At 40.4% G+C, this 27,635-nt stretch overlaps 1 protein-coding gene across 4 annotated transcripts in view; it reads left to right on the top strand.

Moving 5' to 3' along the window:
• Nucleotides 1–27,635, top strand: part of LOC102691386 (WD repeat-containing protein 7) — a 213,404-nt gene that overhangs the window by 64,380 nt on the left and 121,389 nt on the right. For all 4 annotated transcript variants that reach the window (XM_069187378.1, XM_069187377.1, XM_069187376.1 and 1 more), the window contains 2 exons: nucleotides 2,037–2,160; nucleotides 24,139–24,255. In XM_069187378.1, the coding sequence (XP_069043479.1) occupies nucleotides 2,037–2,160; nucleotides 24,139–24,255 (241 nt within the window). The remainder of the gene's footprint in view (nucleotides 1–2,036; nucleotides 2,161–24,138; nucleotides 24,256–27,635) is intronic.

Below are 27,635 nucleotides of genomic sequence, written 5' to 3'. Positions count from 1 at the left end.
TTTAAAGGCTTTGATTGAATAACATAGACATGAGGTCTTAATGATAGAATTGTTTCAACAAAGTCAACAAAGGTGTATTTACTGTATATGTAAATCTGTAACTTAACCAAACAGGATACTTAAAATGCTTCTGGACAGTGAGGGGCCTATTCTGTTGAAGTGAGCGAAAACACAAAGACTTTAGCACCACAGGGTAAAGAGTCATTCTGGAAATGTGTTTATTAGCATAGCTGAAATGTCTTTTACTGTTGCATAAGCTGGAGAGATCGGGACAGGCAGGCAACAATCCCTTTAAGGGACAGTATGCACATGCAACATGATTGGTTAAATTTGGGATCATATGGAGAAGCAACTGCAGACTGCAAGAGCAGCCAGTGAGAAACAGTATGGGGCACGTGCTGAGAGATCATGTGAACTGCACTTACCTATGCTAGTGATTGCTATGTTCACAGATGAGGGAGAGGCATGCATGGGTGTACATCACAGCAAAATGTCTACCATGAATACATGAGAGCATGCAATCAGATAGCCACATTGATAACAGCTTTTTTGAGCACTGGGGCAACAGCTATGGAGTGCAGGAAGCAATTACTGGGCTCCAGTTCATAAATATGTACCACACATGCATTTTGATTCAATAAACTAATTTAGCCTAACTACATTTGTAATGGATTATTGAAAATGATTTTACATACCACTGCCTGACCTACCCTTCCTCCCAATGGATAACAATACAGTGATGTCAGGCATGGTTATAAGTGGTTGTTGTTAATGTGGTAAACTGCAAGTATTCAACAGTTTGGCAGGACACATTGAAACAAGCTTGAGGTACGAGTTATATTAATTCATTGAATTTGCTTTATGCAGCAGGGGCAAGGCTTATTAGATGGTACTTTCTGATGGGCTGCATGTTCTGACTCTGTAACACAAACCAGGACATTGTAAATAGAACCCATCTTGACATCTTCAGTAATGAAGAGCCCAACACCTCAGTAGCTCTTTATCTGCAACCCTGAGGGGCGAACCCATCTTGTTGGGACCCTACATGCAGGGTCAAGGGTCAATAAACTAGAATGGCCATCCAATAAGGAACCTGCTGGGTGGGAAAGAACACTACACCTGATGACATCACAATTTTCCCAGAAGCCAGTTACCCTACCAGTCTGTCTTTGGACTGTGAGAGAAACCCAGGGAGATCTTGCATACTCCACACAGAGGACTCCCCAGGTCTGAAATGTTTGTAACGTCACACTTTTCCCTTGTAATGAGAGTGGATGAGTATTCTGCTGCTTCAAGGGTGTCTCAACACCCCTCATGCTTGAAGATCGTACTTATGCAAATGTTTTTATGGGGTTTGTGACACAGTGGATGCAGTGATAATGTCAGAGGGAAGCGTGCTTCAGTGTCTTTTATGCACATCCTTGGGAGCACTTTTGTCTTTCTGCATCCATAATGAACAATATTGTTTACGTACAGTTTGAATTACACCCAAGCACAGGTTTGCTTTCTGTGGCTAATGTGATAAGAGACTGGATGCTTAAAAGTTACATGCTTTGCAGAGGGAAGAGACACTGTCATATTTATTCCTGTGCACTTCAGTGTTTTCAGTGTTTTTCTGAGCAATCATTCACATTTCATCCTTCCCCTTGTCCTAACACCTCATTGTGTGCTTTAAAAACTGCATTTAAAACATTGGCTTCGGTTGAAAAATCTAAGGCCCTTGTTTTGTGTGTGTAATGTAAGCCAGTGTAGATGTAGATATAAAATGCATGATAAGACACTGCTGGGTGGATTAAAACCTGGGTTGTTAATGGCCCCCCCAGGAATTGAATTGTGAAACCCTGGTTCATATAATTAAAATCTCATATTCATTTTATCTGAGCAGCATTTGCAGTTGGATTTAAAAAAACCCAACCGAGGCATCTTGTTGCATTGTATAGGGCAGGATGCAGTGGTTGCTGTGTTCCAGTACCGCTGCTGACCTGCACTGTGTGGCCTTGCAGGCACTGTGCTCACATTCCCATGTTGTACTGCAGGTGAGGGAGGCCGCGCAGGCCCTACTACTGGCCGAACTGCGTAGGATCGGACAGGCAGGCCGGAAGGAGACCATAGACCTGTGGGCGCCGTACCTCCCTCAGTACGTCGACAGCGTCATGTCGCGTAAGTATTGAGCGCACAGTAAAGGAGTGCTGGTCTAAGGGCACCTGCAGAAGTGAAGGAGAAATGTGCAGTTGTGTTAGAACCTAGGCTGAGTGCAGTTGTGTTAGAACCTAGGCTGAGTGCGGTTGTGGGGCGGGAGTACACTTCCAGGGTGGGTGCAGTTCTGGGGGTACCTGTAGGACTGGTGTGAAGGGAATAAGCACCCGTATCACTCACAACTGGCAGCTCACTGGAGCTCAGCAGGTGTGAGCCTGGTCAGTACCTGGATTGGAGACCTCCTGGGAAAAACAAAGGTTGCTGATGGAAGAGGTCTTAGTGGGGCCAGCAGGGGGCGCTCACCCTGGGGCCCATGTAGGTCCTAATGCCCCGGTATAGTGACAGGGATACTATATTGTAAAACAGGCGTCGTCCTTCGGATGAGACATAAAACCGAGGTCCTGACTCTCTGTGGTCATTAAAAATCTCAGGGGTTTTTTCGAAAAGAGTAGGGGTGTTACCCCGGCGTCCTGGCCAAATTTCCAATTGGCCCTCACCAATCATGGCCTCCTAATGATCCCCATCTATGAATTGGCTTCATTACTCTGCTCTCCTCCCCACTGATAGCTGATGTGTGGTGAGCGTTCTGGCGCACTATGGCTGCCGTCGCATCATCCAGGTGGGGCTGCACACTGGTGGTGGTGGAGGGGAGTCCCCATTACCTGTAAAGCCTTTGAGTGGAGTGTCCAGAAAAGCACTACACTTGTAAGGAATTATAATTATTATTATTAATAAATATGGCGGAGGCTTGTTATGTAATGTTATATTTATCTGTAATGTTTGCTTGTGCTATTTTGTATGTTTTGGACGTTTCCATGTTTGTGAAACATGCAAGACAGATTGATGCAAGACAGATTTTTGAGAAATCGGGCACTAACTTATCGTATTGTACATGGGAAGGAAGGAGAAGAGTAACCACTGACAGGCTGGAGTGTAGTACAGTTATGTGGAAGAAGTCTTGCACATAGTACTCCTGTTGAATCCCAGGCAGTGGGTTACCATGATCTTGTCCACTGATGGTTCAGTCTGGAATGTTTTTGGTGGCTTCTGCTTCAACTTCTTTTTCATCATTATCTGTAACTAACGAGGCATGAAAGTCACTGATGATGTCTAGGAGCTGCCTTGTTTTTCTTTTGGTATGAGTTGGACAGAACTGAGATAGATACTTTGCCACAATTTCTAAGAAGGTACAAACAGCAGTTAATGAAAACACATGCAAACTGGTATATATAAGTGCCATTATTGTCTGTTAACACTTTTTGCAGGTGTAATTTTCTGTCCAGGACAGAAAAATGCTGTAAAATACAGTAGTTGACAAGCATTGTTGAGGTCGTGTTTTGCTTTAACTGTGAGGAAATAGCCTACACATCCTTATAATTGACTTCCTTTATATCTGGAACATTTGCTAGTTGCTCTTCCATAAGGATTTTTTTCATAGTTTTTTCATGATGATTAAACTGGTTTAATTTTTATAGCACAAAAGTTATTTTACTTTAAGCCCTTTTAGTTGAATAACCGATTTAAGTGCTGCTGCTTCAAAGTAGCCAGTTGATGAAGATCTGCCAAATTATCAGTTTTCTTTTTTTACCCCAATACTAGTACAAGGTAATTGGTAAAACGATATTAAAATAAACAGGGCAATGCAGAGATGGAAAATAGCAAACGATCAATCTAGATGAATGGATTTATGGGTTGGTATTGACTGGCCAATCTTGCAGATCACTTGAGAAAGAGAGATTGCAAGAGTATGCGCACTGTTAGGGTTTTAATATTTGAAAATATAGAATTTATTTTAGATGTCGAATTGTTTGATAAGCAGTTTATCTAGATTGATGCCTCCAACTCACATTTTGTGTGATTTCTGTTAGAGGAAAAATCCAGCATTTACAGATGTTTTCTCTGAGGGTCTCATTGTTCATTTCTCAACATTGACAACTTCTAGCAGCCAGCTCTGGGGAATTTCATGTCCCCTTCTCAGTGGCGGGACCACTCAAAGCATTAACCACTTAGCCAAGGCATATTCCTTTCTGTCACTGGCTATCAGGTTTTATTTACTGGCTAAACAAATTAGCAGCAGTAATAAGCTGTGATATAACCAGAAATGCTGTCTGCATAATAATATTGCAGTTCAGTTAATGACCCAAGGGCAGATTTAGTAGCGTCAAGTATGGCGTTCTTGGAGCTTGAAGCAAAAACGTTACCAATTAAACATATGAGTATTTTTTATCCATATGGCAGTACAACGCATGGGTGTGATTATGTATTGGTTAATCATGCCTCAGCTAATTGTTCCCTGCAATGAGTTAATTTGCTCCAGGGATATTAACGAAGCATTTGTGAGAACTGGGGGGTGGTAAAGAAGCCTCATTATTTCACGGTCCTTTTCTGCTATTGTCTTGTGCTTTAAATTGCATGCGATTTGAATTGGTCAGAGCGCTGTGTAATTCGATATTCATTTCTCCTCTAATGGCTTGAGTATTAGGAATGCGGCTGTTATTTATTGGTTCTCTGGAGGGATGTTATAATCAGGCGTGGGGCAGGAATATTTTCTGACCCTGGGCTTCAAGTCCGGTAACCTGCTTTATTGATGTTATTACAGAAAATGAGAGAAATTATGATATCAAGACTACCGTTTGGTGCAAACAGATCAAATACTTTTGCTGGGTAACTTGATTTGTTGTGATTGGGTTAGTGTGGATTGCAGAGCCAAGCAAAGGGAAACAGGTCCATCTGAAAAAAAAAAATCTACACTGCAATTGGATATACTTGGAAAGAGTCATTTTGATCACAGTGGATCAGCAGCTGTCTCTGTGCTTACCGAATTAAAACACCAGGCTGTCACTCGTCATGTCATCAGGGAAGGCTTCACTGATGTCATCACTTAATTTTAATGGAATACGTTAAGTTACGCTTTGTGTTTTTTTTTTCCTGCCATCTTAATGGTTAATTTCGCACACAAATCAAACACACAAACTAGACAAACTAATGATCAATGCCCTTGGGTCTTATCGACTCCAGTGAAACCAATCGGTAAGTGGTGCTGCAGTACTGTATATAGGATTCAGGTGGACTCCACTAACTTGGCTAGCCTCAGTCAGCGAACGCTGGACCCCTGTGGCGTGATGAGAGCCCCGCCAATTCTACCAGCGCATCCCAGCAGGATACCAGGGTCATTTGGAGTTGTCCGTCAGTCCTCGTCCCAGTTCTGTCATTTTTGCAGTCGGTGCTTGAAGCCAGCATCTCCTTGGCCATACTGGTTGCCATCATCCCCCCCCTGGGCGGTGTCCCGCTTGCATGACAACACCCTCAGCTGAATAACTTGAAATCTGCCCGTTGCGCAGTAAGATAACAGCATTGTGTTTTTTCTCCGTGGCCGATAACCGGTCGTAACCGTGAGTTTGATTTAGCGCTGCATAAGAACTGGGGTTTTTGTTTCCCTTTTCCCATGTGCTTTCTTGGGACCTCTTGCAACATGAGCCCCTCCGCCTTGTTTTCCAACCGTCCTGGCTCACAGCCCAGCAGCTCCCTGGATGCGAGGCTGGGCCAGGAGGAGGCCGGCTTTCTGTCACAGCCGGCTTGCCGGCCGCAGCCCGCTCTTAATCGGCAGCCATCCGTGCAGATCACCGCTTGGGAGCCGGCTTAATTTCCTGTGTGGCAGAGGGAGAATCCAGACCCTGACCTCGCGTAGCAGAGAGGCCAGCGAGATCGCCGCTCTGTGTCTGGGCTTGAGCGGCTGTGCCAGGGGGAAGCGGTCTTCTCCGTGGTCTGGTGTGGGCTCCAGGGGGCTTTTGCGATCGGCAGGCTGGGTTCAGCAGAGGGAAAGTGCCGTTTACTGGGCGTTGCTGCAGTAAAACTGGCGCCCTCTCGATGCGAGCTTGAACCGTCCTAGGTTTTGCAGTCCGTTTTAAAAGCACCAGATGGGCAGTTCACCAAAGAAAATTGCTAGAACAGTAAAAGCACAGCTACCGTAGCAGAACAAAATGGTATTTTGTTAAAAAAATGCTTGGTTTACTTGTTTTATGAAAAGCTTTTTTCAGCCTTTAGGTATTTAATGTACAAATCTGGGAAGAACAAGCTTGGGCAAAACAATAAATAGCAGTTTCATTTTCCCTCAAACATATGTAAAAATAATTAGATGGAGGGGGACTCTTGAAATAATGTTAGTTCTCTGAAGTGTAACTAAATAAACCAAGGATCACAACATGTACACCGTAGTGTTTATATCAATTTGTCTAGGCCCAAAAGAGTTTAGAGTATTCATTTTTCAATTAATGATATTTTCCTGTCAGTTTGAATTTCCTTATTTTGTGGAAGATGATTGATGCAACTTACAGAGATATGGCTTTAATATTATTTTCACTCAGTTCTGTTTCATCTCTTTTGCTTGAGTCCCCTTGCATTCTAACTCACTCTCCTTCCTTGCAACCTTTGACTCATTGGTAGTAGCCATTAATGTGATTGTTGTTGTGCTTTTGTTGTTCTCCTAGCAGCTGGAAAACGCACATCATGAAAAACACGGCTAGACCCAGATAGGGTGTTTGCTGTATTTGTGGTTGCACTCATGCATATCTGTGGCATGTTCACACAGCATGTAAAAAGGCAAGAAATGATTGAAAGCGAGCAATTGCAAGAGGTTATCGACTTTACATACCTTCGAAATATATTTAATCCAGACTGCACGGTCTCGGATAAAACGGGAGTGAGGATTTTGCAGGACAAATTCGGTATTCTGAACACTGAGTAACATCTGGAAGCTGAACAGCTCTCTGAAAACAGGTAGTGTGTGCAGCCCATCATCTTCGCCACAGCAATTTACAGTGCTGCAAAAATGTTTGTGAACTTTCTAGTTGGTCCATATTTTCATGTTTTTAAATCCTAAAGTGTAATTAGATCTTCATGAAAGTCTTAATAAACAAATAATACATACTATATTTTTTTATTATATGTTTAATCACGTGTTTCATGATTTTGTTAACAAATTGACCCAACAGTAAATATATCAGAATAGTGAATAAACATGCAAACCCTTCGATTCAGTAAGTGCTTACAACTTCTTGAGCACCAATGACTTCAATTGGATGTCTCCTGTAACTGTTTATCGTGTCTTGTATCAGGTGTGAGGAATTTTGGCCTCTTCTTCCTCACAGAACTGATTCAGATCAGTGACATTTGAGGGTTTTCTTGTGCGAACCAGTCCTTTCAGGCTCGGCCGTAACATGTCAGTGGGGTTTACATTCGGACTTTGACTTGCCCAATCCAAATTTTAAAATTTCTTCTTCCTCAGCCATTCTGTTCAGATTCTGTCAATCTGCTTGAGGTTTTTGTGTTGCTTCGTAGCGCACTTATGGCTCAATGTCCGCTGATGAATGGATGGCCTGACATTCTCCCACAGAATTTGCCGATGCCAATCCAAATTCAGGGTTGCATCAATGATGGCGACCCATCCAGGTCCTGAGACCGCGAAGCAGCCCCAAACCGTGATACTCCCTCCACCATGCTTGATGGTCGGGAGGAGAAGTTTTTCTGATGGATGTCAGTGTTTGGTTTGGTGGGTAGTCCAGGCCGTCTTTGGAGATCTTGAGATGGGCAATATTTTAATTAGAGAGCAGTGGTTTCTATCCTCCTATGAAAACCATTCCCCTTCAGTCTTTTGCTAATAGTGGAGGCTTGAACACTAACGGAGAAAGAGGCCTGCAGATCCTTAGATGATACTCTGGGGTTCTTTGTGTCTTCCTGGAGCATGTTGCTGGTTGCTTTTGGGGAGATTTTGGCAGGATGAGCAGTCTTGGGTGGAATTTACTTACAGGATCTACTGTGCAAGGGGCACCAGTCCATCACATCGCAGACACAGACACAAACACTCACATCACGGCCAGTTTTCTCAGAAGCCAGTTAACTTACCAGTATGTATTGGGACTGTGGGAGGAAACCGGAACACCCTACGAGCTCCACACAGATAACATCCCAGGTCCGAAATTTACCTAGGACCCCAGCACTACTAGGCAACAATGCTAATGCACCCCATTATGTGCTCACCTAATTCTAAATCCCCAAATTATTTACTAAGTAAGCTGTATTTCACATACAGTAAATTGATTCTTTATTATTTATTTTTTTCGACTTCATACCCCATTGTGTCTCAGACAACATCAAATTGTTAAATATATGTCCTTTTGGTTATCTGAGAATAGACCAATGCTGAATAAACAAGGATGTCATGATAAAAATTATAATTCCCATAATAATATTGGGTGTTCAAAAATGTTGTCAATTATTCCTGGGATCAGAACTGCCTACAAGGCATATAGTTCTTACGATATCAATGGGACAGACTAGGTAAAGAGTCTTCAGTGAATCTCAATTTTGTGTTAACTTTGGGGCTAAAAGGAAGACAAGTGTACAGTATAGGGCAGTATCCCGGAAATATTTCCCAGAAATGTCAAACTGTCAGTAAGAAGTATCAGTGACAGAGCCCTGTTCACTCAATCTCCTGCTGGACTGCAGTTCCCGGTGTCAAATCCAATCCAGTTTAGCTTTTTTTAAATCTTTATATGGTTATATGGTAGTTTTCACATAATATTAAAATAAAGAAGAGTGTTGGTCGTGTGACTAACTATAATAAGAATAAATACAGGGATGTTAATCCTATTTACATTGAACAAATCAAATTGTGAGTAAGAAAAGTGTTTCCATGTGAAAGGATTTCTTGTGCTCTTTCCATTTTGCAGTGCATGCAGACTGTTTCTTTGAAGCCCTGTAGATTTATAAAGTACTGCATTTGTGTGTCATAATCCAGTCCTTCTGAGGTTCTCAGATTCTGTCAATCTGCTCAAACGCAAAGCAGTGATTAAAATCTCATCCTTTCACCTTTGGGGGCAGAGCTTTATTGCAAACTTCGCTTTCAAGAGTACTTCTCACAGGGGAAAATAACTTATTTATTTACGTGGAAATCTGAGCAGGTGGCTGAGTGATTTGGTCTTCATTTTCAACATGAAGATGGGTTTCTGCAGAGATGACTGGCAGGAGTCATATTGACATTACATTTATTATTGGGCTTCCAGTCATGCTTCTCCTCTTCAAATGAAACTAATGCAAAAATATTAACGCTTAAAAAACAGATACAGTAGGTGAACCAAATACAGTCTTTGATCAGGAGATCAAAAATAAAGCATTGGTGTGCTGATGTGTATTCAGTGCATAGTGTGTTTGAATGTTTGCATTATTTGTTTACTTGATAATGTACATGCTGTTTTGCGTCCTGCAAGATTTTGTTCTATTACTGCTGTTAAGGTGCTTTTTTACAGATAAGTTGCCTGTTGTTCCTCCTCATTGAGCTCTGGAGTGGTGCATACGAACTATTAAGTCTTCCTGGGGACCAGCCTCAACGCACGTACTTAATAAAGTGCATTTATGTTGCAAGTTGCCCGTACTGCATATGCTGTGTGTGAAGGCAGCACATCTAAAACTTCATGAAAAAGGTACTGTGGACTTGCATTTCCCGCTGGTGTTAGGGGTTTTTAAGTAGCACGTTAAAGCCAAACCCGAGTACAAATTTTATCCTATAACACTTGTAAAATAAAAACCCTACTACAGCAATTACGATATTAAACATAAGTATAAAAACGGTCAGTTTTAAATAAGATGATTGTATAGGCTCACTAGCTCTAATAAGTGTCCTTGACGAAATCTTTATAGAATAAAGGACTTCTTTTTCAAAATGTATTGATCGAGCCGATCGCGCAAATTGAGAGCGCGTACGTTGCGAGTCGACTGAGGTATGGAAATAAAGGTCGTGCTGCATTCATTTCAGGGGTATCGCGTCATGTGGAATACATATTCTTGTTTGCAGTCTTTCTTTGTATCCGTGTGTCCAGAGTCTTTTCTGGAGGACTGTAATATCTCGGACGTGCTTCTGTCCTTTTAGAGTGCGCCTAGCCTGGCAGATATCCGTCTCTGATGCTGCCTCTCGTTTTCAGTGAACAAAGCGTCTCATTTTGGAGTTTGTTTGGAAGCGTATGTTCTCCAAAAATGTGATAAATTTTCTTGCCCCAAAGAACTGTATATTTGGTAGTATAAATTTACCTATTGATTATTCTACTTAAATAATCATTTAGTTATTCTACTTAACGGTTCCAGAAGAAAAATAATCTTTGTATAATAGATTGTTAAAGGTTTGTTGTCTGCAAATGTAACAGGGAGGCGATGTTTTCTAAATACTATAATGGTTGAATTCTCGCTTTTCTTTGTTTTTGCATTGAGGTGCAGCTCTGATATATTTCCTCAGGTTATTTCCTGCATTTTCTTTTTTTATTGCTGCAACGATGTCTGTCAGTCAGAGTGGCTGAAGTAAGTTTAAGCAGACCGAATTCAGAAAAGTTCCAACAGCAAATGTAAGATAAAAAAATCTACAAAGGAGCAACTCGCTTATCTCTACTATAGTGTTTAAGAGTTAGCAATAATATTTTACTACCGTTTTATTTATTTTCAAGTTTTTAATGGTAAAATAAATTAAATGTAATTATAATCCTGAGTTGTGCCATTAACCGCCTGTCTTTTCACCCAAAAATGTCACATATATATATATGCTTTACATATTTGCTAGATGTTTATATGATATATTTCATTTATATTAAATAGGTGATTTTTGCTTTCGTTAATTTTTAGTAGAAAAATAATTTATTCCCAGCTCTTTATTATGCCATTTTAAAATTTAATTTATTAACCTCTAAATAAATAACATTTATGAATGTATGAAATACATTTACTGCATTTTCTGTCAGAGAAAATGGTTACAAAAATAGATCATTCTGTGTATTATAAAGTATATTATTAGAAAAAGTGATGGGTTTAACAATTTTGTTTTCTTTTATTATAAAGTTTTATTACACCGGTAAAAACAATGGTCGACACAAACCGATTCAGATTTATAAACAATGTTATTTTTCCAGAACATTGGGTTTGTTTTGCCAGGGTTCACGTAAAAGCGTATGCATGTATCATTGAAGAATATGTCATGTCCGGTTTTAAAGATGTTTCTTTAAACTTGTTCCTTTTCGGTGAATGCCTGAATTTGGTGGAGCCCTTTGTCTTGGAATTTGACCTTAATATTCTATGCAAACAAACGAGGATTCCCTGGGGGACAACGCCGCATCCTTCCAGAAAATACCAGCCTGCTGAGAATTCCAGCAAAAAGGGCTAAACGCTAGTCTTGTACACTTCCTGTAGTTAAGACGGATTCCACTTAAAAAGCTGTAGTTTTGTGGGCTTTTTTTTTTTTCCCCGCAGTGTATTCCTGGAACAAGAATTGTGTGCTGTCAGTTACAGTCTGCTGGTGGAGAGCAGATACTGAAAGGAGGCTGGTTAGGGCTCTGGGGAATGACTGCCATGGTAACCACTGATGGTCAGTGTTCTGTTACTGCAGGAGCGAAGCTGAATGACCTCTGCAGGGTACAAGGTTGCGGGGTCACTCAGTCTGATCTTTCTTTGTTTTAACGCTCCTCTTTTTCCCTCTCTCTCACCCGGAACCTTTTATGGAGAGGGGGGTATAACTCAAGAAGTGATACAGAATGTGGTTACCTTTGTGTGTTTTTCCAGAGGAGGGCACATTTGTTGGAACGTCCCTATAGCCCTGTAGGTTCGACGTGTTCTGCTACTGCAATTGAGCCACAGTCGCTCCAGGTCCTTAACAGAACAGGCAGGTGTTTGGTTGTGTGAATTTGTTTCCTTGAATTATGCCACACACCGATTCGTAAGAGTCACAGCTGAGATTTTTACGAATGGGTACGTCTAAGATACTTGATTTAAAAAGGAATGGAGATGCATGATAGATTTAGCGAATTCACGTAAGACACAATTGATGAAATTGACGCCAGGCTATTAGCGATACCAGAGATGGCAAAACTAAATGTTAGTGTGAAGTAAGTGTTGTTGTGGCCTTTAAATGTTGGGCTTTTAGAGGACGGTGATTTTTTTTATCAAGTCTGTTACTGAGGTCCTGTAATAAACATACTGAGAATTGTGAGAATTTCCTAACTAAACTAGGTCTGACTGGTTACTCCAAATTCACCAATCTGGGAGATGGTCAGTGAGAATTAATACTTTAAGAAATGTTTGTTACCAGTATGACCAGAACTAACTATGGGACTATGAAGAAATAGAACCAAATAAATTGGTTGAATTCTGATACAGTATGTGACCTTTCAGATGCATAACAGTAATCTTAACAGGGTATTACTAAGGATAATTAGTCTTTTGGAAAGAGTAAAGGGAAATTGCCAAGAATTGTTAATATTGCTAGTCAAATAATTGGTCGCCCACAGAAACAGCTTGAAGAGCTTTATTATTTTGCAGTTCAAAGGCAAGCTTAGTTTATCATTGATGACACCCCCCACCTTCTTTATTCCCATTTTCAACTGCTACCTTTAGAAAGGTGTTTTCGAATGCCTATGGCCAAGAAAAATGTATACAAGAAATGTTTAGTTCCCTGTGCAATTGGTATATTAAACGCAGTTAAGTGACTGTTCCCTGTAAGAAGCTATCAGATTAATGTAATAAGAGTGTACTATGGGCAAAGAGAGAGGTGTGTAGGTGTACTGTTGCATGTCTAGGGCTATTATTTGTTTTGAACATGTTTATTTTGAGTGTCATTTGTTTTTGAAGTTTTTTATGGTGGTGCCAAAGACAAATTTCCAACCATTTGGATGGACAATAAAATTATAAGTTATAAAGTTGTATATGACATACACCTCGTCTCACTCTCCTTAATCTCTCACACTCTCTTTTCTTTTCGTAGCTGCTAAATGCAGCACACACAGGTCGTTCTATAACTAATCAAACGGTCATGAGCTCAATGTGAAATGAAAGAATCGGTTCGCTGTTTGAACGCTTCACGTTTTGCAGTTTTTCAACAGCAGTGCCTTTATTTGCCAATAGCCTCTGAGAATAACATTACACAGAAGGACAAAAAGGCTGCGCTGTCATCATAGAAAACGGGATTTTCTCAGGTGCAGTTTAGTGTGTAAACTGTGAAGATTGTGAAGTAATTAAGTGGCAACAGTGTGGATTAGTGGTTTAGCCCTGAGACCCGTAACTGGAAATGTGTGGGTTCAAACCCCGGTAGGAGACCTGTTGTGGTCCCCATGAGCAGAATATTTTACTGAAGCAGCTGGAGCAAAGTGTGTATGAAAATAAAATAAAGTAGCACAGATGAAAGCCACATTAGATAACAGTGTCGACCAAAGCAAGAAGAGGAGAAATGCTAAGCAATTTGTCCTTATAGTTACTGCTTCTAGCAAGTAAAACAACTTGTTTTGTCGACGTGGCTGTAGGGCAAATGAAAACTTGATTTGCAAACTTTTTGCACTTTAGCGTTTTCTGTCTTATCTTGTTTCCATGCGGATACTGGATTTCAGCAGATCCAGCACAGCCTCAACTGAAGTGTAAAGCCTACTGTATGTAGGACACTGTTTCCCTTATTTATTTTGTGAGGCTGCCACATTTAAATTATGTATGGACACCAGCACATATCAAACACATAACTCTAAAGCATCAATGCATAGCAGATTGGTGGTGCAATAATAAATACTTTATATACTAATCAATATAAGGCTTATCAGTAAAAATAATGATTAAGCTTGAGCTTCGACCAATAGTACCCAAAAGCACGTTGGCAGGAAAAATGTATATCTGCGTTATTTCCTGTGCTACATTTCCGTTGTTCCAATTGTTTTTTGATTTTTACGCTGTTTCTTTGTTTTACATTTCCTTTTAAAATACTGTGCAGAAAGTAGAAACTTATCATTTGTCCTGCACGAATCCGATAGGCTGCAAAGGTGCATCGTACAGTACGTTTTGTTGTCAGTTTGGGAACGTATGAGGAGACTGGTGCAACAGTCTTGCTGGCTTGTTTCTGCAGAACTGCTGGTAAAGTATTTGTAAAACCTGCTGTAAATGGAGAAGGCAGAGCCAGTTTTCTGAAGGACTTACAAACTCAATTCAGCAGTGGGGGAAAATGGTAAGAAGGAAATATACATGAGTTGACACACAAGCCCAGAGAAGCAGGCTGTTTTAGACTGGTTAACATGGCACCAGACTAGCCACAGCTCCTTCATCCCCATTGTCCTTGACTGTACCCAGGCTGCCAGCAGCAGGGGGTTCCCATGGACACTAGTGACTGGGCTGCTCCTGTGTGTTCTTTTTCGTGCTGTTTGAGTTTTTCTTTAAACATTCTTTTGGGTTCGTGTACTCCTGCTGTCGAAGTTTCCTTTTTTTTTCCAGCCGGTGGACTTCAATGAGTGGTCTGAAGGATGGTGTGTCAGAAAATGCTGGATATTGCGGACGGGTAGTTTAATTGTAGTTTTAGGTTAAAAGAACCCTTTAACGTTGAGGGCCTGGTTTGAAAAACAGTGACTAATATAATCTGTTCAAATTCACCTTGTCGCAAAAGCCCCCAAATTTGCATTTTCTGAAGTCTAGGCTTCCTGCAGGCAATTTCAGACGTGAATTCTTTCTGTTAATTTTGTGACGTTGCCCTTAAACTTTCAAAGCAGTCCCATAGTGTGTCTGTTTTAATTTTCAGTTCTTACTTCAGGAGTAATGGCAACAAAACACAAATATGGCCTTGACATAACAAATAGATAAAATTAAGTTAGAAGGGAAAAATCCTCTACTTATTCTTCCTGTGTGCAATATTCTTCTTATTATAAAAATCCTAAAATACAAATGCTTTAGTGCTATCCTTGTAGTTCTAAGGAGCAGAATTGTCACCCTTTAACCTAAACCAAGCACGTGTTTTCTTCTTTTTCATCTTTGCTTGTGCAGTGGCAGAAAGAGCCCCGCTCTCATCAGCACAGTAATTGAATTGGTTAACCTTGAAAATTTCCCCAGTGCAAGGTTATCATCATGAATATATAATATCTGCTAATATGGAAAAGGAGCACTACTGTGGCTTAAGAAATGTTCGGTTTCCAGTAAAACCCCTAACTCCTCCACAATTAGCTTGGAAAAAAAGAAACGAACCTTGGAGATCCGTGTGACTTGAAGAAAAAAAAAAGACGCCAGTGATTGGATATTTGCCTGTTCACTTTCTGACCAGAGCTGTTCAGTTGCTGCTTGAGATTGTTACACAAGACTTCACACACCTTCACTCAATAATGACCACTGCAGCTCAGATCCCAAGAGTGAGAAAAATGAGAGAAAATAGTCATTTTCAGCATTCACTTCCATTAAGGCAGTGGATTGAATAGTGTTTTTCCAACAGATTTTATTTAGCTTAGTGAGTTCTTAATTTCTGGATACTATAAATGATTTCTTGACAAAGGCTTGCCATTTTTTGAGTGCGTATTTCATTAAAGAATGACAGTTTTTTTCTAAGGGAATTATTTGCAGAAAATGGTTCAACTTGTCTGATGACATTCTCATCATTTTGGAATGTAACAAACGTATTTGATTTTTTCTGTTCATTAATAACCTGGCTAATCAAAATGTCTTTATGCCACTGGAGGTCCAAGTCAGCGTGCTGTTCTCTCATGCACTAAAACTCATCCCTGTTAAAATGACTGTCCATGCATGGTCACAGTGGTCACAGTGAAAGGCAGAGTCTTTCCTTCTTTCTGCGAGCTTCCTTCATTTAAGTTTCGGAGGGTCTTTTTTTAACACGAGCCTCATAAACAAATACATAATGAACTTTATCTTCTGGTTTGCAGGTGCTGAGCGTTCATAAAGTCCAGAACAGCAGCTGCCGAGACTTTCAGCTCTGTTAACAGCAGTTTTTTTTCTCCTTTATTTTCATATAGACGTGGTGGTCGTAGTTTGCAGTATGGATACATACAGTAAATGCAGGATTCTACTCAGAATCAATTTTTATTCTCATATAGTGCCTTTCAATCCTGAACGCTCTCAGGACACTTAACATAAACTACACATTTAAAAATACAGTACACATTAAAATACAGTTAACCTTGTATGAGCCATGCTTACAGTAACTGTGACATTAAAGGGAAGAAGTAGATGATGAATTGAAGGCCATCGAAAACAAGTAAGTTTTGAGGCGAGATATAAAAATATCAACAGCGGCTGCATTTCTTATGCGGGGAAGGGGGATTTATTATCTTCAATACTCTACGAGGAGCAGCGTATCTGTGAACTCTCCAAAGACGAGCTGCTCGTGAGCACACAGCTTGAAGCTCATCTCGGAACGAGAGGCGGAATGGCAAAGCAAACCAGCACTCCTCCAGTGGTTCAGTGAGACACGCGCGGCTTTATACAGCATTGGAATGGGAGACCCCCCCCCAGGAAAAACTAGGTTGCTGATGTAAATGGTGTTGGTGGACCAGCAGGTGGCGCTCTGCCCACGTGGCCAGAATTTCCAAACAGGACTGTTAACCCTGATGTTGTGGCTTCCTAATAATAGCAACAACAACAGTAATAATAACAAGAGCACAGACTGGGCACAGGGCATCCCAGTGAATCAACACAGCATAAATTATGATGAATACACTCATATAATAAATGAACAGCTTCATCTTTTCCATCAGCCTACACTTTATATAGAGTATATCAATATGTATGTCTGTATTTTATGGTCTGTATTTTAAGTTGAGACTTTTTAGATTGGCTTTACTTTTTTCAGAATACACTTGGATTACCCTCTCTTTTGTTGCTCCCCAAAATCCCACTGCCGGGCCTTCTCTGAAGAAAGAATGAGAGACGAGCAAAAACAAAAATATTCTCCATAGACATGCAGCTCAGTTGCTTCCTGTAGTTCATCGTGGAAAGTGCTGTTATACTGTAGAACAGTTTTGGAAGCCTAAGAGTTTCCTGGCCCTTTTTAAGCAATGTCTGTCTTTAAAGCCATTTGATTTACAGAAAAGAAATGCTAATTTCTGTCTGGTAGATGACCTAATGGTCCGCCCGGCCGGTCTATGTAAATAAACTCATTTAGCAATAGCTGTGGCGATTTGTTCTTGCAAGCAAAGGCTACGTCTCTCGGCAAAGGTAAAGCTCTTTCCTTTTCTTTCTTTCCGTTCCTGTGTTTCTGTGGGTGCAAGGAAGCAGACAGCCTGTATGTATAATGCAATTGGGGAGCTGGGCTGGGATCGATAAGCGTGGTGTGAAGTGAATTAATGTGCGGCAGCCATTCTGTCTGTCACAGAGCGAGAGGAGGGGAAGTGGCCACAGAAGCCCCAGCTTGTGTCTCTTCAGTGGATCGGCACCATGTTTGAACACAGCTTAATAAAACATGGCCACCACAACAGCACAGTCGAGTGGGCTGAAAATGCTTTCCCTCGAACTCATCTTATTGGGGTTAAACCTTAATCTGCGTGTCTTGAGACGGAGAAGTTGTGGCTGTTTTTGTTTCATGTAAGATTGTCAGACAGTGCACGGGTGGGTACATTTTTTTCCCCCCATCCTGACGATATATTAGTTGCCCCCCCCAGAGACGGGTGGAAACCGAATTTATTGCCTTCAAACAGAGAAGCCGGAGCGCAAAAGTTGGTTTGAATGAGTAGCCAGCATTTAAAAAAAAAAATTGCTGACCAGATTGTTCAATTCCGGTGTGTGCAAATAAAATAAAATGAGAGCAAATCATAACACGATATTGTAGTAAACTGCTGTAGTTATCAAAGATAACAATTACCACAGTGTGCCTTTCATAAACTAGTTCATTTCCAAGATTTGTTTTTGTAATGCACGACTTAATTTACATCTATGTAAAAAATGAAGCATTTATTGTTTTGCATGTTTTTGAGAAACATTTTCCCTAGTTATTAAGTCTAGTCATGCCAGTGCAGTATAGTCTTGTACTTGAAAGAGTCCAAGTAATGGAGGTCTGAGTCTTCATGTGGGCTCGATATTTTAAGGAAAAATACATTTTTAATAACCAGAGAAGCTGATATCCTGGATGCTTCCATTGGCAATAATAGGAAGCACTTTCGAGAATGCCAGATATGGAATCCTGGTATATTTCAGAGTCTATGACATATTTAGTGTACTGTGCATCATTTGACTTTGGTATGCAAATCTCTAACCTGAAGTCTGTCTATGGACATAAAAACCTGTTCACCTGATTTTTAAAACATTTAAAAAATTGTTTCTCTGTCCACATGGTACCAATCCATATTATTCATTCCCCTGAAAATAGGCAGATTTTAGAAACATTTTGCTTTGTCGCTAATCCTCTGGTAGTGCAGTGTTAGATAGCCCGTACTGTGCGAATTCTGAGGTATTAAGTTTTTCCTGTATTTTTGCTGACTTCATGCATGTGAAGTAGAGCTGCATTTTTGCCTTGATCAAACACGGAGTCATGTGCACAATGGCACTGTTTTTAGCCAACTAAAAAGCATAGCAAATAAAGTTGATTAAAAAAAAATCACAGAGCATTGTTAACGTTTGTTTTTTTAAAAGATTTTGGATACAAGGTATTTTAGGCCTTAGTACCTACTGACTTATTATCTTTGTACTCCTCACATCGTCGCCTTTGTTCACCTGACTCTGGTCTCCTGTTCATTCCCCAACCTTGTCTACATACTATGGGTGACAGAGCCTTCTCCTGCTGAACCCCAGAGCTCTCGAATTTTATCCCCAAGGATATCAGGAAGTTACTTTCCCTGAGCGGTTTCAAATCCAGACTCAAAACCTGCTTCTTCAGAAGGGCTTTTACTTACTCAGTTCTGTCCACCCCTTGCATCTTCTTCTGCATTCTACACTCTTGTTGTTAATTTTGCCACTTATGTTGCCTCTCCTCCTAGTCCACTTTTTCTCTTGCTATAAAGCACTTTGAGAAGTTAAAGATGCTGTATAAAATGATTATTATTTATTATTAGTGTGTCCCCCCCCATGTCTGAATCAAGGCCCTCCACTGGAGCACTAAAAACTTTCACCCGATTGTAAACAGCTTTTGGATCCAAACTGGGGTCGTGGGGGAGCTGGAGCCCAACAGGCTCAAGGCAGGGTAAAACCCTAAACGGGACGCCAGTCCATTACAGGGCACACAGACACACTCACTCCAGGGCCACTTTTCCCAGCAGTCACTTGACCTACCAGTGATCTTTGGACTGTGGGGGGGAAACTGGAGCACCTGGAGGAAACCCACACGAACATGGGGCAAACAAACCAGCGCCTCACAGACAGAACCTCAAGTCTGGAATTAAACTCGTGGTCCCAGCATCTAGAGACAGCAACGCTCAACGCGCCCCTGTGTCTTCTGGGATTGATCGTGCTTTTTAAAAACAATGAATGGTCATTCAGAAATGTCACTTTAACAGGGTTTTTCATCTTTTCTGCTTCTATTTAGATAAAAACATCTACAGATTGAGAAAAGATTTCTGATATTTAAGACCTGAATTTTTTTTCAGCTGCTTGAAAGGCAAATCAAGTTTCTAGATATAGAGAAGGTTGAAATCAAATGATTACCTATCTTGCAGTTTCAACATTGCAGAAAACAACACGAGGCAAAATATTAACCACAAAAATTCTTCTGCACCTGGCATTGTAAAACTAAGGCTTGTGTCTCCATGTTGTAAATTTGTGATGCACACTGTTGGGTTCTGAACATTTCCCCACAGACATCTCAGTTCTCCAGATTAGTCCCTTATTTTTGTAATGTTGGAAAAGAAGCAGAAATCCACTCTTCTGTGGTGTTGCTGCAGTTACCAAAGCAAACTGTGATTTTGGATTACGGAAGCACAGCTGGCTCGGAGACGTAAGGGAATAGGCCTACATTGGATGGATGGATGGATAGATGGATAGCTAGATAATTAAAATCAGGTGCAAGTGAGCACTTTTTATGAATTGGGTGGCATAGCGGGTGGATGTAATTCTTTAATCTCACTGGCCTCCCACCCCTGAGACCGGTGATTAATCGAACCAGCTCCTGAAGTGAATCCACAATCCACAACACAGAGCACCGACGTTTCCCTTGGTTGGCTGGGGAGTGAAATTAGACTCACGGAGCTAGATTTATCAAGTTATTTCGCGGCAGAGCTTAACTTGGTCATTTTTTATATCTGAAGAAAAAAGGTAAATGAATGATATGAAACAGCATTGCATCATGCCTACAGCATTTACTTTGTGACCTTCAGGAGGGGACATCTCCGCACCCTTCAGAGGCTTTAAAATATTTCCTCCTATTTAAGAGGTCATTTATAGTGTGTTAGGTCATCTATGTAATGTGAGATATTTCTGTTGCAACTGTTGTCATGGCAGTTGCTTATAATCGTCAAGTTCTTTGTTAGAAATTTAAAAGGACTTGAAATACAGGACAGTTTTATTATGGCAGACATTAGGGAATTACATTGAATGTAGAGCGACTGAAAGACAAAGTGACATTTTAAAAGTCATTGAAGCCAAAAGCTTATATGTTTTTGGCTTCAGGCTGAAGGGCTCTGGATCAACCAGGTGGAAAAACTTAAGAAGCGTTTTTTCAGTGTCCATTAAAGTAGGTAGTGGTTATTTTATCTTCTCCAAGAGTCCATACTTCTTGCTTTGCCTTGCACTCAATGTAGGCTAAGTATGTCTGCAAATTACAAGATCTGTTGCATTAACGTCCCACCCGAGCAAAACTAAAATCATTTTTTTGTTAATGTCTTAATGTTAATGTTTGTCAGTCTTAGTGGTTCATATTGGCTGCCCATGTGTAGCGTATTTTCAATCTTCAGGTTGTTGAAGATTGTGATCGATGTGTAGTAGAAAACACTAGACTTTTTGTATATATAGAACTATAAATAACTAATGTTTAATAATCTTATATATACTGTATATTCAATATATACCATATATAGGAACTCATGATTGTGTCAAAGATGTCTAAGACTTAAACAGCTGTGTGTTTTAGTCTCTTAAATGTTAAAGTTGAGCTCTTAACTTCTTTTGAGAAAAGTCTTCATGACATTCTTGGAGAAATAATACCAAGCTGGCTAGATGGCTAGATCTTATGTTCATGTGATATAGAAATCAACCCCCATAGACTACATGTTTTTTGGACTATTAAAATTAATACGTAGATCATTTGGAAAGTGCAGCGCAAGTTGTGCTTTGATATAAAATGTTTGATATACTGTATGAGGTGCACAATTACTTGTGAAGCCTTGCCGATAACTTCTTTTGAACCTGAATTTCAAACAAGTGAAGACTTTCAGAAAAACTGCTTCTTAAAAACCTTGTGGTTAACGAGGCCGGGATGAAGCTGTGACTTGATTTGGTCATGGAGTACTTGACCTTGCAGAAGGAGTTTTTAATCATGTAGCAGTGCATTGAAACACAGGGTCTGCAACACTGTTGCCTTGATACTATTTCAAAACTTAAACGATTAAGGATATTGCAGTTTTTTTATGGATTGAGAGTGAGGTGTATTTTTAATTAAGACTTTTCAAGAAAAAGCCATAAGAAATTCAAGTAAAAGAGAACTAACTTATCCCAAGTTGGGAAGTAGTTTTACAAAATGTGGCGTGATTCTTTTGAAAGACCCATGCAAATATCTTTGATTCATTCATATGATAAATTGGAGTAGATTTGGATCAATCTACCTCTCTCTACATACAGTAAATATAAGTATACATATTCTGATGCATGAAAGAAATGCAATGCTCAGCTCTAATTGATTTAGATATATTCTGAACATAGATTTTGAATAATTGGATAAGAATTATACAGAAAATTTGCATTTACAGTATGGAGCGTGGAAAAACTGTCAACATGAAAAGATGCCTAACTAAAATTGGGTTTGAACTCTGTGCTTTAACATAATCCCCAGACCTGATCAGCCTCTGAACCCACTCTGTTGGTGTAGCAGCAGCAAACTAGCAAACATGTGCCCAGGAGCTCCCGCCTGCCCTGGCAAGACCTCTGCTTTGTTTTCTTAATGTTGCGTCATTGTAATCCTTACACTTGTGAGGTCTTGCATTCTCCTTTTGGAAACTTATCACTTCAGGACTGGCTTGCAGGAACCGAAAAGCTGATGGTTCAGGAAATTCATCAGTGAGAAATATGGTTGCCCTGGATATACACCAAGCGTGTTTTTGTGTCAAAGAAGATTCCACATTCCATCACTGTTCAGAAACCCCGCTGTTTAGCTTACAAAAAAAAAAGCAAAATGCACAGCACTCATCATGGCAATAGTCTTCAAACATTTTCCATCAGGTCTTTTAAGAGCTGTATGGGACTCATCAGTGAGTGCAGTTCTCCACTGCTCATTCTGCCAGCACCTTAAATGTTCTTTGTTATGCAGAAAATGGTTAATTTATTTCTCTCGAATGTCAATGTTGTCCCCCTAGGTGGGCTTTGAACATGCAGATCATTTTCCTGCAAGTGAAATTTAGCAGATGAGGCGGTTATTTCCTGCTATAATTTATCCATGCAATAGTCAGTCCACAATCCTAGATGCTTATGAAAATGTTTCAGCAGATGGATCAGGGTGATGTGAAGGATTTAGGCTGGTTTGTTGACCCTCTGCCTCGTAGGACATTACATGTTCCTCTCAAAGATGGTGTTCTGGACTAGTCTGCTGATTACTGAGCAAGTCATGAGCAAATCATTCTTTGGACATCTTCTATCTTGGACAGCCTTCAGTCCTGCTGATAGCTACCAGGTAATTGTCATTACTGGGATGGGGGATGATTTTATCTTTTGCTGGTCTTGTAAAATTAAAATCAGCCATTTTGAATCAACTATTTTTGGCAAATCAGGGTCACACCTTAAGAAGGCTCCATGGCCGAAATGTGTTTTCTTTCTTCTCTTTTCAGCATGGAATAAATCTACAGTGTTACTTGTTCCATTATTTTATTAGAACAGGAGAATGAAAATGGCGACATGGTTATCTGGCATTATTGCTTATCCTGTTTATGTCATAGGAACTCTTAATTATGAAAATAATCTAGTAATTTGAGTGACAGATTCAATTTAGGGCAGGTCTTAGGTTTTAAAGTGCCAAGTATTTGTTAAACCTCTGTCCGTGACCTTCCAGGACAAGAGCTATGTAGAGGACCTTCATATGCTCTAAAATGAAATTCTGTTTCTGTAGCCTTAATTTTTATCTGAAGCCTTGTTTTAGCCTGACTAGAACAGGACTGGACTAGATGTGGATTTCTATTGCGTTGGTAAGGCAATGAGAAGAGATTTTGCAGATGGTATACCTTGGTCCTACCCTGGAGTCCTGGCTGATTTCCTTCCTCTTTAAATATGTCATTGGTCACGTCTGGAAGCAGAGGTTAATAGAAACCTAAAGAAGCACATTAACAAGAGAGGGGATAAATCAATCTGATCCCCTGGTCACTAACTTGTTCAGTTCATCAAAATTAAGTGGAATACAGTTGTCAATAAGGACACAAAAAATGTCCTGGTGAAAGGAAGCAAGATAACTTTTCACAGAATTTGTTTTGCAAGTGTATACTGTTATTAAATTTGAACTCAACATAAAAAAACACCACTGGTATTCAGAGTAAAAGTGTAGTCGATTCATATACAATCTGGAATTTGGTTGAAATAGCATGGAGCACAGTTACCCTGTCTCTAATCAAGCACTTGCTGCAGAAATTGTAATAATGAGACTGTTAAACCGCTGCATTGTGGAAAGAACAAAGCTTAGAGAAAATCCATTGGGATGTTTTCCCTGAAGTGACAGGATAAGAAAGGTGACCCCAGCGCTGTCCGTCCTTTTAAATGTTTTCAGGTGGGAAATTTGGAATGGGCCCTAGCTTACAGGATTCATTAGGCGTTGCAGAAGCAAACAGGGGTGGCACGTTCATGCTGGTGCCAAGGCTCTGGAGGTTCTGCTGTTTCGCCACCCAGAGGTTTCCTCCACCCTCTCTAACCTTTTTTCTTTGCGGCCGAGCCAGATGCGAAGTTCCCGTGGGCTGTCGCCGAGAGTGGAGGATTTCCCATCGAGCGGACGTGCCCGTGCAGCTCGCTCTTCCCGGCGCTCATCCCGTTTTGTGTTCCGTGTTGCAGCCGGAGCCGCGGCAGACAGCGCGCAGACCGCGCCGCCACCCCCGGACCCTCCGCTGAGCACCGAGGCCAAGGCCCCCGAGGAGGAGGCGGACCTCCCCGACGATGACATCACAGCAGGCAAGTCCTCCCCGGTCTCCTGGGGGATCTGTGTAGCGGTTTCCAAGCCCACAAACCCCATTTCCCCCTGCAGGACAGCGTGCTCAAGGCTAGGCGGCTTGAATGTGGTGACCTGTTAGGTTTTGCATTGCGGTCTCATTACTGGCTGATGCTGACTTAGTATGGCCTTACAATGTAATGCTGATAGTCGGGCAGCAGGGCATCGATTTAGACTACCTAGATTTAAGTGCAGTAGAACAAAGTTCTGTCTTTTATTCCCACGGCCATTAACCTGCTCAATTTGCACATCTAATTGATTGATTGTTATATTTTATTTTCATCGTGTATCCATCTTAGGTATCCATTTCACTCGCTGACAGCTTTTTTTAAATCCAACTATTCTGGACCGTGAGGATTATTTAAAGCTTCTGTTTTTTTTTTTTTAATCTCATGCATGTACAGTTTATTTATTAGTTAATGGATTCAGGTTCTGTTAAATGTATTCTACATTTTTTACCTGCCTGTAAAGCAAACATCCCATCTGGAAGAATAAAAAAGTAAAGTTAAAGTTAAAAGTACAGCAGAAGGCTGAAAGGGTGAGAACCTGTGTTAGGAAGTGTAAAAATGTGGATAACCATTTGGATGCATTTCTTTTAGGATAATATTTTTAAACAACATTTGTTATTATGTTTTAAAGAGAAAGATGGTCAAGTAAATATTAAATAAGAAGTAACATTTCTCTTTTTTGTCTCAAGTCTTGATAGTTGTAAGTGGGAACTATAGTAAAGTGAAATGTGACAATGACTGTGAGAAATCTAATAATTGATCCACGTTATAACAGGAACTTTTGGTTTAAAGGCTGTCATTAACTCAAGGGTCAGAGCTTTCATAGGAAAGGAAAAAAGGGTGAGCTTTGTTCTTCTCTGAAGTAGCCATAAAATTGTTTAACTGTCCTTTAGCCTATCAATCTACTCACAAAACCTTAAATAGCGACACCTTTAAGCACAAAATCAATGTTAAATGTGCAAAATCTCAACTTTTTAGCTTGAATATGACTTTATTTATTATAGACTTCTTATCTTCTTCCCAGGTGTTAGGCTTCGTTAATACAATTTTTTCTAAACACAGTGGTGCACAACGCTACTCTGCCTTTTATATTTTAACACTAACAGTTCTGTTTAGATTTGGGAGTTCTCATACTGTCCATGAAATTAAAATGAGTAAACGAATGTTGATAATGCAATTAGTGATACCTCTTTAGAAGAAGCTGAAGGTCCGTTGTAGGATCATAGGTTGACGTTTTAACGCTGAAAATCTATACAGAAGTATTGCCACTAAGTGGGAATATTTTTTGAACACATTTTAATGTAGAACTTAAAATAATGCCGCTTTTATTTCTTAGGATTTTTTTTTTATTGAATTTTGTTTTCCTCAAGTAGGAAGAGAGTAATTACAGAAGAGTAAAACAACCACTTTTAACATACCGCAGGCTCAGTTTGAATGGTTATGGATTGAATTGGAATATGGATTGGAAGACACTTTAAAATTGCCTATCATTGAGTGTTGGGTGCTTAATAGGAGGTGGATATTAGTAGTACCAGGAGCCAAGGTTTGTATATGCCACCTTTGCAAGTGTTTCATTTGCTTGGGTGAAGATAGATGTGTCTCTTTTTTTACCTGTGTAATCTGTACGCTAGAAGAGTCTGGATTTAAACTTTAGCAGACAGATTTGAGTGCATTGTAGAGGCCCGGTAAGGTGCTAACACCAAAGAAAACTCTTGTGATCCTTTTCCCTTCTATTCCAAGTCAAAGCAACCTAAGAGTCTGACTTGTGTGATAATGTTTTTTTTTTTTAAAAAAGGGAGAAAACGTGTTTTGGCTGGGGGGCATATGATTTGATTGGTAAAGATCTGGAATGCAGGTGGTCCCCTGGATTGAATTGGAGGCTATGGCACTGTCTGACGGGTCTGGATTCCCCGTGTGGTAGTGCACATTTAGCCGAGCACGTTCAGACTTGCGTTTTAGTCCGCAGGCCAGGTTACATGTGGCCCAGGATGCCCCCAGCGGCTTTCAGAGCTGTTGGAGAGAGCTGCAGGAGCCTTGAGTCGGCTGGCTGCGTTGGGGGCTGGAGGTGGGAAAGGACGTGAGAGAACTAAAAGGTTCTTGTGATGGTAGGAAGAGTGTGGATTTAAGCAAGACTTTGCCATTTAAGGGTGGTGTACGGACCGAAAATCGAGTTAAGTGGTTAAGTGCAGAAGTTTTAAAAAAATCCCCCTTTCACCTAGATATTTTTTTTAGTGTAATTTTGTTGTTTGTTAAGTAGTGTTCTTAAATGCCTCTTTTTTCCCCCCTATCTGACACCGTGGAAAAGAGGATGACAAAACCAGTTCACTAGAATGAAGCAAAAAAAAAAAGATGAATCCAACATTCAGTCCTCATATCTAGAAGAAAAATGGCCGGACATTTGTTTAGATTTTTCTATTGATTCTTGTAGCAATTAAAAGTGCTCATAAATTCCGAAGATCAAGCGCTGATGGGATAATTTTGTGTCTTTTTTCTCTGTGTTGACTGGCTTCCCTTTGATACTCCGTTATTCCAGCTCACACAGACTTCTCTATGTAAACCCCACTTATTAGATCCGAGAGGATTTAAAACTATCTCCCTATGGGAGAACTCAGACTGGGGAGCCTAATGACCTCCCAAGACATTACCAAACCCGTCAGTACTTAAGATTGCAATATAGCTCAGCACCAGGAACATGTTTTACTTATGAGAGGCTTATCATCCATGTTGGTAGAGATGCACAATGCAAAAAAGAAAAAAAAAACAATAAAACGTCATATTCTCTGTTTAAAACACCACTGTCACACATTTTGTTTTCATACTGTGTGGAAAAAGACATATTATCTGCTTGTGTTCAAGATGTCCTCTTTGAAGCGTCTTTGTGCAGGAAAAAAATTGAGATGTCAAACTACCAGACATTAAAAACTTAAAAAATTGCTTGTGAGTAACGTAGATAGTAACTTGAGTGATTTGACTTGGACAGGAGACCTACTGCACAGAGATGTAGCATAAGGAGGTCATGGTTCGGTATGGGATACTGGTACTCATTATGAGAAATTAATTCATTACTGTATGTAGTGCTTTTCAGGACACTACTCTCAAAGCACTTTACAGGTAACGGGGACTCACCTTCACCACCACCAGTGTGTAGCCCCCATCTGGATGGTGTGATGGCAGCCGTAATGTGCCAGTATGATCACCACACACCAGCTATCAAGCTATCAATTGGGAGAAGAACAGAGTGATGAAGCCACTTCCAATTATTAGGAGGCCATGATTAGTAAAGGCCAGGGGGAATTTTGGCAAGGACACTGGGGGAACAACCTATTCTTTTCAAG

The sequence above is a fragment of the Lepisosteus oculatus genome, chromosome 3 (assembly GCF_040954835.1).
Source record: "Lepisosteus oculatus isolate fLepOcu1 chromosome 3, fLepOcu1.hap2, whole genome shotgun sequence".
Taxonomy (NCBI): Eukaryota; Metazoa; Chordata; class Actinopteri; order Semionotiformes; family Lepisosteidae; genus Lepisosteus; species Lepisosteus oculatus.
The sequence above is the reverse complement of the archived record's forward strand: the minus strand, read 5'-3'. Positions and strand labels throughout refer to the sequence as shown.